The sequence below is a fragment of the Triticum urartu genome, chromosome 7A (assembly GCF_056163025.1).
Source record: "Triticum urartu cultivar PI428250 chromosome 7A, HENAU_Tu73, whole genome shotgun sequence".
Lineage (NCBI taxonomy): Eukaryota > Viridiplantae > Streptophyta > Magnoliopsida > Poales > Poaceae > Triticum > Triticum urartu.
In genome coordinates, this window is record NC_141879.1 from 740,073,774 (window position 1) to 740,084,972 (window position 11,199).

At 44.0% G+C, this 11,199-nt stretch overlaps 2 protein-coding genes and 2 pseudogenes across 2 annotated transcripts; all 4 read left to right on the forward strand.

Moving 5' to 3' along the window:
• Window positions 1–1,852: 1,852 nt before the first annotated feature.
• Window positions 1,853–3,581, forward strand: LOC147962569 (putative disease resistance protein At3g14460). Its single transcript, XM_087537806.1, has one exon. It carries the CDS (start codon window positions 1,944–1,946, stop codon window positions 3,051–3,053), a length of 1,110 nt encoding a protein of 369 aa, XP_087393932.1. The 5' UTR covers window positions 1,853–1,943; the 3' UTR covers window positions 3,054–3,581.
• LOC125527610 (putative disease resistance RPP13-like protein 1) lies at window positions 3,072–8,584 on the forward strand. The gene has a single exon (XM_048692124.2). It carries the CDS (start codon window positions 3,072–3,074, stop codon window positions 5,556–5,558), a length of 2,487 nt encoding a protein of 828 aa, XP_048548081.2. The 3' UTR covers window positions 5,559–8,584.
• Window positions 8,585–10,146: 1,562 nt separating this feature from the next.
• On the forward strand, window positions 10,147–10,849 carry LOC147962570 (uncharacterized; annotated as a pseudogene).
• On the forward strand, window positions 10,285–10,423 carry LOC147962571 (small nucleolar RNA Z247; annotated as a pseudogene).
• Window positions 10,850–11,199: the final 350 nt, after the last annotated feature.

The following is an 11,199-nucleotide window of genomic DNA, read 5'->3' on the forward strand; positions in this document are numbered from 1 at the left end:
GCCGTACTTGCGGCATCGAGGAAGTGCTCCATCTGTGCCCCCTTGATCTGGGGTAGCACGACAGCCTTCCAGAGGAGGAAGTTCGTCCTCGTGAGCTTCTCTGATGGAGGCGGACCGAGAGAGGGCGAGCTGCTATGGGTAGATGACGATGCGAAGGTGGAAGACGCGGACAGGGTTGACAAAGTGCTCATGGTGGATGCGGGCGTGGTGGATGCAGCGGTGGACGGTGCGGTGCCTGCCATGATTACCTCTCTCTCGATCTCGGTTCCTCTCTTTTTTCTCGATCAACTAGATCGATTCCTTCTCGAGGGCTAGACGTACGAGAGGAAGGGCTCTGATGACCATATGAGGAAGCGTTAAACCCTTTGTCTCGGGCCGCAGTGTATATATATGGCCAATGCCTTGATGTACACGTTTGAGAGTTTGATCGTGATCCTCTCGAGAGGTTACAGGAGATAAGAGGGAGAAGAAGAGATAGACAGGGAGTTAAACCACTTTCCTATCCCTATACAACTTATATTCTAACATTCCCAAATGGCATAAAGGTCTTACACTTATTCTTCTCATCTTTCTAACATGACAGAATGACAATCTAAATAGTTTAGGGCTCCTTTGATATAGTGGATTTTCAGAGGGATTTTGGAGGATTGGAGCATCTACGTACAATGCAGAGACGCTTAAGGAAAGAGAAAAAAAATCACAACATCAAGCGCCCATGTAAGAGCCTGTCCTCCAATGCGATTAGTAATTCTGAGACGCTTAGCTGACTTAAAAGAAACACCTAAGCGCCCGGGGTCTTCTTAGGCAGCGACGCCAAGGATTTAACCAGGAATCACATCCATGCTGGCACAAAGGCTGTGAATATTATCCCATATTAGTTGACGCTTAAATGGATATATTTAGCACTATTGGGAGTACGAGGGAAAGCTATTGCACACGAGAACTACCACTCACACATGCACTACCACTCACTCATTCGCTATCATTGTGGTGCGTAGCCATGGGATGTGTGTAAGAAATTATTTGCATATTCTTATAGCCAGTAATTTTACTAACATCTAGAAGAATTTTACAAAATGTACACGCCCAAAGAAAATGATTTTACATTTTAAAGATTATAAACAGGAAACTAAAACAGCATGCGAGAAAGTGGGAATGACAGATCAGGGCCATCAGGGGGTCCACTAGTCACATGAGGAGATGAAACGAAAGGTCGGACTCGCTTGACTGAAGGCACACCCTCTTCATCTTCCTCCCCGGTTCCGGCCGGAGTTGGAGTTCGCGGATGGCGCCGGCAGCACCCCATTCCTCACGCCATGGCCGGTACCGCAGGCACCTCGATCTGCGCCTCCCATCCCCGTTCTTCATTGATCGCATCCCCGGCCTCGCGCGCGCCCGTGCAGATGAAACAAGGCAAGGCATCAGCAACGGTCGGTCGCAGCGATTTCCATCGAGTCAATGCAGGTTGCTCTGCTCTTCTTCCTTAAAAATTCTGGAGCTTTTTGTCCCATGCTTAGTTCCTGGTTGATTTCTTATACTGGCTCGGCTCTTGCTTCAATTTCAGATCTAGCTAGGTTACCAGTACGAAACTTCACTAATTATTGCTCTAGTAGTTAACTGAAGATGATCACTCCTCCTTAAAAAATCTGCATCTTTTCGTCCCATGCTTACCCAATACCTTTCACGTGGACTGTCGACCCCATCGAGTTACTGATTCATTTTTTGTACTGGCTAGCTTACTGGCACAAAACTTTACTTGTTACTAACAGTTAATTGGAGAGGTTCACACAGCCTTTGCGTACATATCTGTGCTATAAAAGGGTCCATCCATCAACCCACCAGGAACACACACAACCGAACAGCTAGCTTTGCTTGCTCTCACAACCTCTCACACATACCACCAACCACCATAGTTAACCCTGCCTGCCGGGGCACCGGAGGAGATGGAGGCGGCAATCGGCGCGGCGAACGGGCTCATTGGCAGCGTGCTGAACCACCTGTCCAATGAGTTCGTGGAGGCCTATGTTGCCAGCTCCCAGCTCGGCCTCAACTCCAACAAGATCAAGGAGGATCTCTTGCTCGCGAAAGGGCTGCTGCAAGTGGCCCAGACGAGGGTACTGAGCGACAACCATGGTCTTCAGGGGTTGCTGCACAAGCTCGCCATCAAGGCCGATGAGGCTGAGGATGCGCTGGATAAGCTTCACTACTTCGTCATCCAGGACCACCTCGACGGCACTCACGACGCAGTGCCTGACCTGGGTGATGAAATCCTGAGTCGTGCTCGCCATGGTCGCTATGCTCTTCGCCACACTGTCGGTAACTGCCTTGCATGCTTTTCTTGTTCACGCATAAAAGATGGAGATGATGGTGTTGCTGCTGATATCACTACTGATAATCCACCCAATGCCACTGTAAGTGGTGATGGTGATGATCCAGTTGCTAAGTTGCCATTTGATAGAGTTGCCATGTCCAAAAAAATCAAGTCAGTGATAGAGGGAATACAGTCCCTGTGTGACAGTGTCTCCAAGTTGCTCCCCATGATTCCGTACCATAGCACCACCACAACAGTCACCCCAAGCCATCGTGTCACAGGATCAACCAGTGCACAAAAAAAATTGCATGGGAGAACAGCCCATTTGGACAAAACCATAGATGAAATCCTCACTACTGCCTCAGAGCACCCTGAAACCCTTCCTGTTCTTCCTATAGTTGGTCCAGGGGGTATTGGAAAGACAACTTTCACCCAGCATCTTTATAATGATACAAGGATAGAACAGCACTTTGCTGTAAAGGTTTGGGTATGTGTATCAACTGACTTTGATGTGGTTAAGCTCAGCCAACAAATCCTTAGCTCCATACAAAAAAGCAACACCTCAAATCAAACAGATAATTTAGATGAGCTCCAAATATCCATCACACAGGAACTCAAGTGCAAAAGTTTTTTAATCGTGTTCGATGATATATGGAAATGCAATAGTAGGTGGTGGGAAACCCTCTTGGCTCCATTCAGGATGGGGGAAGCCAAGGGTAGCATGATTCTTGTCACAACTTGATTTCCATATATTGCTGAAATGGTAAAAGCCACCAACCCAATAACACTGCAAGGCCTGGAGTTTGATGACTTCTTCACATTCTTTTCATCAATATTTGGCGGAAACAAAGCTGAGTATTGCCAAGAGGACTTACATGATCTTGCAATTGATATTGCAAACAAGTTGAAGGGTTCACCTCTTGCAGCCATAACAGTTGGTCGGTTACTGAGCAAGGAATTTTCTCGGGGACATTGGATGGGAGTTCTAGAAAACAACGGGTGGCAAAAACAAGAAAATGATGATGACATTATGCCATCATTAAGGATTAGCTACGATTACCTTCCTTTATATCTAAAAAAATGCTTTTCATATTTTTCCTTGTTCCCTGAAGATTTTAAATTTAAGAAGTTAGATATGACGTATTTTTGGATTGCACTAGGAATCATAGAAAAAGATGAGAATTATGTAGAAGAACTTGTAGATAATGGTTTTCTTGTGGAGGATGTTTATTTTCATAGGGAACAATTCTATGTAATTCATGATTTATTACATGAACTGTCTCAAAATGTTTCGTCACAAGAGTGCCTAAACATATGCAATTCAAGTTTTAGAGTTGATGCCATCCCACAAACTGTTCGACACTTATCCATTACAACGGAAGATGCAATTGAAGAGAACTTTAAGGGAGAAATGGTTAAATTGATTAGCAAGATAGACGTTAGCAATTTGCGGGCTTTGATGATTTTTAGTGCAGAAACAACTGATGGAGTTTTGAAAGATATTTTTAAGGAAATAGAGGGTCTTCGTGTCCTATATATAGTAGCAAAATCCCAAAACTCTTTGCCAAACTTTTCAAAACTTATCCACCTCCGATACCTAAAAATTGAGATGAGACCAGATCGTCGTTATGGAACGAATTTTCCTAGTACAATATCCAGATTTTATCATTTGAAATTCTTAGACCTTACAAGCTTTTATAGATTTAATTTACCTAGTGACATTAGCCGCCTTATCAATTTACGCCATCTTTTTGTTTACAAGGAACTCCAATCCAGTGTTCCTGGTATCGGAAAGATGAAATGGTTGCAGGAGCTAAAAGAGTTCTGTGTTAAAAAAGAGAGTGTTGGATTTGAACCGAGAGAGTTGGGGGAACTCACAGAGCTTGGAGGAGAACTCGCTATATATGGTCTTGAGAAGGTGGCAACCAGGGAAGAGGCTGCAGAAGCCAAGCTTCTGTGTAAAAGTGGTTTGAAAGAGCTGACCTTAGTTTGGGGTACAGATGACCAACATAGCACGAACGTTCTTGATGCTCTTCGCCCACACCCTAATCTTGGAGCACTTGTGATTAAAAATCATGGTGGTATATCTGGTCCTAGTTGGTTGTGTGATGACATTAGCATCAAAAGGCTGGGGTGTCTCCACCTAGAGGGTGTGTCTTGGAGCACCCTTCCACCTTTTGGGCAGCTATTGCATCTCACGTCACTCACATTGATCAGGATTTCTGCACTTCGTGAGATCAGACCCAGCTTTGGTGGTGTTAGAGATGAAAGTTTCGTGCATCTGAAGCGGATCATTCTTCGTAATTTACCTGAATTTATGGAGTGGGTTGGGGGAGCTAATGCCCATTCTTTTTCAAGGCTTGAATTCATTAGTTGCAAAGGTTGTCCCAATCTCTGCGCCGTGCCCTTCCTGGAGTGCTCTGTCTCTTATACCAATCTTTGGAATTTTTCCATTGATAATTGCCCAAAGTTGTCTCTGCCCCCCATGCCTCACACATCCACGCTGACATATTGTGACGTGGGACTTGCTTCTTCAAGGCTTTCTTATTCTAGTGCTAGAGGGGAGATGTCTATTGATGGGTATAGTGGTGGGCTGGCCTGGCATAACCTGCGTAATGTAGTAACAGTGGATATCAGCAATGTGTCACACATTTCACTGATGGGGCTCAGTAAACAGAAATCCCTAGCAAGGCTAGATTTCTACAAATGCAGCATCACGTGCCATGGACTGCAGGATCTCATGTGCCTCGAATCAGTTAGAGTAAGAGATTGTCCCAACTTCTTTCGGTGGCCCGTCGAATCAGCTGACACCATCAGGCCTTTCCCCGCTTCCCTCAAGGAACTTGGTATCGCTGGAGAGTCAGGCATGCAGTCAATGGCTCTGCTCTCAAACCTCACTTGTCTCACCGATCTACGACTAGTAGACTTTGAGAATTTCACAGTGGATGGGTTTAATCCTCTCATCACAGCCAACCTTGATAGTTTGGCAGTATATAACAGAGATAATTGTCTTGGCCGCTCTATATCAGCCGATCTGTTCTCGGAATTGGCGGGATCCTTCCGACTGCGAACACTTGCAGTGGATTGCATCTCAGCAGTGCTTGTTGCTCCCATCTGCACCCTCCTCGCCTCCACCCTCGAGGCTTTAACATTCATTCATGATCAGCGGGCAGAAAGCTTCACGGGAGATGAAGACACAGCTCTTCAGCTCCTCACCTCCCTCACTAACATCAATTTTATGAACTAGTCGTCAACTCGTGCACCTGCACGGGCTAGCAATTTTAATATTAGATATAATAAAGTTTAGAGAGATTCGAAATGTCAAACAACAATTTGCATATGTTGATATAGGTTATTATTATCACACATGCACATAGGTTGCAATGAAGTTACATTGCTTTGACTGTTTTTATCTAATTATGTCATAGCGATCCACGTCAGATTTATGGTCAATATGTGGACATGTGGATGTCCTACTTATCAAGGTTACATAAGGGTATATGTGTTATGTTGGTAGAAAACATGGTTACAAACCTAGAAGTTGTTGCATGTATCATGTACTCGTGATGTAAACGTTTCTAGAAGGTATAAAGAGGAAGTGCCCAATTGCAGCATATATATTACTTTCTTTTTAAGCCAAAAAAAGACAGACATCTTCTTTTTTGCCACGGAAGCATGGTAGAATTAAAAACACTTTGTTTCTATATATATAGAATGATGGATACATACATGAACGTCCTTTTATCAACATACGCCATGTCGTAGCGAATAATATACATATTTAAAAAAGAGGCAGTTGTATATTCTCATTATACTATAAGCACCATAGATTATTCTAATTATAAGATCTTATATGTACCATTTTTTTAAGAATATCTCTTATGATGAACATGTATGGGAAAATTCTAATATTTTCTATCCATACTATACATATGTATATCACATAGACAATCATGTTTATATGAGAGGGACAATAGTGGTTGTAGAAAAACGGTACTGTTTATATGAGATCTTTATGGTGCATGATACAATCAAATTCTTTTTTTAATAATTCAGCGATTTATATGTATATAATGATGTTTTAATAGCTATTATTTTTTCCTTTTTATTAGGATAAAAAATACATATACATACTTACTATATATGACAATCTACACCTCCAAAGAATCATGTTAATCCTTTTTATATAGGATTAAGTGGCCATGTACAGGAGTCGAGGTGGATATTTTCCTTTTTTTTAGGATGAGATGTCGTTCCTTTCTTACGTTTGATATGTTTCTTTTTTCTTTTCATCGGTGGAGTTTTTATGGAAAGAAGCTATCCTTTTTCATATAATGAACCATCTATAAGAGGATGATTTCCTACTTTCCTTTCACCAACATTACGTGTAGATGCTTGTTTTTTGGCCGGGCCGATGATTTCCTACTTTTCTTTCACCAACATTACGTGTAGATGCTTGTTTTTTGGCCGGGCGAACTATATGTTACGTATAACTTTCACCCACGTATGGAAGTCTTGTGTGGCTGTTTTTTTTTTCTTTTCAATCGGGAAAAAACTATTGGTGAGTCAAACATATCTGTTTTTTTTTCATCCCTGGAGTTTTTTATGCAAGGAGATTAGATCTGATTTTTTTTATCGCTGGAGTTTTTATAGAAGGATATTATTCTTTTTTGAGGGAACCATGGAGTCTTTCCTAGTTTTATTTCATCAAATTATAACGTGTCAGATGTGATCTGTTTTTTTCCTAGATGCGATCTGTTTTTTTATCTTTTTCAGCGCCCAACTTTTGTGGAAGATCACTCTTTTTACCAACTCACACAAGGGAATATATCTCTTTGGAGTACCCCTTGGTGTTCCCTTTGGGCTTCTGTTCATGACAATCTTATTATTCAGCCTTCAGGATACATATATCCTTCTCTTGTTAAGGACCTTTGGATACCGGGTCAGAAAGTCTGGAACAATGACCTCATTAACTCTCTCTTTCAACAGCCTCTAGCCTCTGTTATCATTCAAACTGACATTATTCACCAAGATTGCCCGGATATATTATGTTGGGATCTAACTCCTAATGGTACTTGTTCTTCCAAGTCCACTTATAAATTGTGTTTGCAGGATATTCATGCCAATCCAAGAAATACTCCTTCCCAAGTTTCTTTGCAGATGAAAAATCTTCTCAAGTTGATTTGGAAGCAAAAGTTGATGATCCCCAGAGTTCAAACTTTCGCTTGGAGACTCCTTAGGAAAGCGCTTCCCACAGGTTTGAGGGTTGGGCGCTTTTCCGCACATATTTCTCAATATTGTTGTAGATGTGGTCAGCAAGAGGATGAGGTTCACATGTTTTTTCTTTGTGACTTCGCTAGAGCTGCTTGCTTTTCTCATCCTTGGTTCATCAGAACAGATGCTTTAGTTTAGACATATACCAATATCCATAGTATTATTCTTGCTTTACTTAATATGAACCATCCGCATGCTTCTGTTGTCAACATTCTAAATTTTATGTGGTGTCTTTAGAAAGCGAGGAATGATTATCTTTTTAATAAAAAGAAAGCTACCCCTCACCAAGTTAATATTGCTGCTACTTCTCTATCTAATGATTTCTGTGATCTGCTTAACAGTTCTTCACACCATCAGCCTCAAAACTTCAGTTGTATCTTAACCCATACTAATCAACTTCTCTTGCAGGGACAAACGCTTAAATCAGATCTTCTTATCACGGGACCGAAAGTATATACTGATGCATCTTTTAAGTGCAAAAAAATTCCAGGTTTATTGCAGGGAACAGCAGCCACTGGAGTTGGTATCTACATTTCTTTGCCGCACGATCAGAAGGAAGTCAGCGTGCAGATTCAAGCTTCCACATCAATTACAAGTACTCCTGTGCAGGCTGAAGCGTTAGCTCTTCTCTTGGCTGCAAAAGTAGCTAAATGTCTCAACATCAGCCAGCCGACCTTCCTCACAGACTGTCTCTCTTTGGCTTCATTTGCGGCTAGTAGAAAGATTACAGAAACTGCTACCCCTTGGACTATCAGGAAAGTTTTAGCTGATTTCTTCTGTTACTCTTCAGACCTTCAACCTAGAGTGTTCCATATTTCCAGGGAAATTAATGGAATTGCTCACAACGTCGCTCATCAGGTTCTTACATCAAATGTAGAACCTGACATATGTTGTTTTGCTTCGGCTCACAGGAACATGGCTTGCCCTGTAGTTTCTCTCCTCTCTAATTTCGAGTTTAAGGGCTTTGTAATTCATGCTGTACATTGCTATTGAGCTGAGCTGAATGGAAAGTTTGGCGCTTCGTGCGCCTTTTGTTGTTCAAGCAATGGCTGATTTTTGTGGAAGGGGCCGGCAACTTTTGTGGAAGGGGCCTATCCTTTTTTAGGAACCGTGGCTGATTTTTTTTTCTTTCAACCAATGTTGAACGTGAGGAAGGACTACAAATCTAACTTTTCATCTAATTGATGTGGCCACTCAGATTTTTGTTTTTTCTAGGAAATAGAGAGAGTCCCAACGAATTAAGACTTCCATATGTGGTAGTTTGAGACAACATGTCTTATATTTCATCTGATGGCTACGGATACATTATATATTAATACAACGGTCAAAATTCTTTAATTCTAAGGATTAACGTGGTGCCTCGTATGGTGCCTCCAATTAGTAAATATAAGATTGCCCGAATCTGCCGTCCCTTCCTCAGGGGTTATACAGCCTTCCTTCTCTTCAGCGACTACATGTCGGTGATTGTCCTCAAATCCGATCTCTGCCCAAGGGGCCCTTCCCCACCTCACTGTTTAGACTACGCGCAAGAAATTGCAGTCCCGAGGTACAAGAGCAAATCCAGAAATTAAGGGAAACAAACCCAGATGTTCCGGAGAATGATTACCAAGTAGCACAAGGTAACAACACGCCTCCTGCTAGCATGCTTCCCTTCCTTTTCTTCTTATATACGAGGAAAGGAAATATCTCTCACGATTCTCTACTATTTTGTAGTACTAACTAATAACTTGTTGCAGTACAAAAACTAATAACTTTGTTAAATCTGACAGGTGGCATCATTTTCAGCACACCTGCACCTTTCAACTGCATCTGGTCAGAATAAATGCAAGTCATGTCGCAGGTCCACACGTCAGTCAGTCAGTCAGTCAATCCATTTGCCGGCCGGTTAATTCATTGGTAAAGTGCGCGCTGTTAAGCAACGAGTACAGGCACGTACAAGGGTCCGGTCAGGAGTCCATTGAGATCAACTTAACCATCGGCTAGGGTAGTTGTTATTCTCTCTTATCTCTTGTAACTATCCCTATCTCTTTAGTCTATCTCTTGGATCCCAAGTTAAGGATCTCAACAATGTAATCGATCCTTGTACGCTAGACGGGAGTTGCGCCCCGATCTATATAAACACGAAGCCGTCGCCCTGGAAGGGTACGACGTTCTCTCACATGGTAATCAGAGCCTACCTCTTCCATCTCATCTAGTTCCTCCATTGCCACCAACCTCCTACCATGGCCTCCTCCGGCTCCTCCAACTCAACCCTCTCCGGCCAGATCACCGAGCGCCTCACCCGCACCAACTATATCCTCTGGCGCACCCAGATCACGCCGCAGCTCCGAGGTGCTGGTTTCTTCGGGTATGTTGATGGAAGCATACCTGAGATGGCTAAAGTCGTCGTCACCAAGGACAAGGATGGCAAGGAGGAGTCCATCCCTAATCCGCTCCACCACGTGTAGATCCGGGAGGATCAACAGGTACTAGGATATCTCCTGAATAACCTCTCGAAGGAAGTGCTCGTGCAGGTCACCTGGATCGTCCATGCACATGAGCTCTGGTTGGCGCTGGCGAAGATGTTCTCGTCGACCTCGCTGTCCCGCGTCAACAACATCCGGGCGGCACTCACCAACGCGCAGAAGGGCACGCAATCTGTGGCCACCTTCTTCGCGCACATGCGATCTCTCGCCGACGAGCTCGCGGCGGCCGGCAAACCCCTGGACGACGACGAGCTCATCTCCTACATCATCAACGCCTTGGACATGGAATACCAGCCGCTGGTCTCTGCCCTTGATGCCTGTGTCATCCCGGTCACTCTTGACGAATTGTTCGCTCAGATGAGCAACTTCGATCAACGAGTGGCCCTCTTCCAAGGGGCCGGGACCGGTGGTGGTTTCAAATCCTCGGCGAACGTCGCCACCCGCGGGCGTGGCGGTGGCTCTCGCTCTCGTGGCCCTCCTCGTGGGAAGAGCAGGGGCCCTGGCGGGGGCAACACCAGCGGCAACAGCAATGCACGCGGCGGCGGCCGACCCTCCTACTCCAACACCAAGGGCGGCCGGCGATCGAACGGCTCCACCAACAAGTCCCGGCCTGACGCTATCCGCTGCCAAATCTGCGGTAAGTTGGGCCACTCTGCCAAGGACTGTTGGTACCGGTTTGATGAAGATGAAGACTCATCTCAAGATGAAAAAGTGGCCGGGGCTGCTGAAGCCTCCTACGGAGTTGACACAAATTGGTATGTCGACAGTGGTGCCACTAACCACATCACCGGTGAGCTAGAGAAGGTGACCATGCGGGAGAAATACCGCGGCCGAGATCACATCCACACCGCCAGTGGAGAAGGTATGAAGATTGGTCATATTGGTCACTCAATTAATAAAACCCCTTATAGGAAACTTCATCTCAAACGAATCTTGCATGTCCCTAGTGCTAACAAAAATCTTCTTTCTGTCCACCGCATTGCCATTGATAATCATGTCTTTCTTGAATTTCACCCCTTCTTCTTTTTGATCAAGGATCAGGCAACGAGGAGGGTGCTGTATCGAGGTAGATTCGTTCGTGGGCTCTACCCGTTGATTCCAGATATTAGAAGATTCAATAAACAAGTTCTTAGTGCCACCAAAGTGTCT

Bases quoted from the DNA above. Each gene is read 5' to 3' on its own strand.
- LOC147962569 (XM_087537806.1), top strand. From the start codon at position 1,944: ATGGAGGCGGCAATCGGCGCGGCGAACGGGCTCATTGGCAGCGTGCTG.
- LOC125527610 (XM_048692124.2), top strand. From the start codon at position 3,072: ATGGTAAAAGCCACCAACCCAATAACACTGCAAGGCCTGGAGTTTGAT.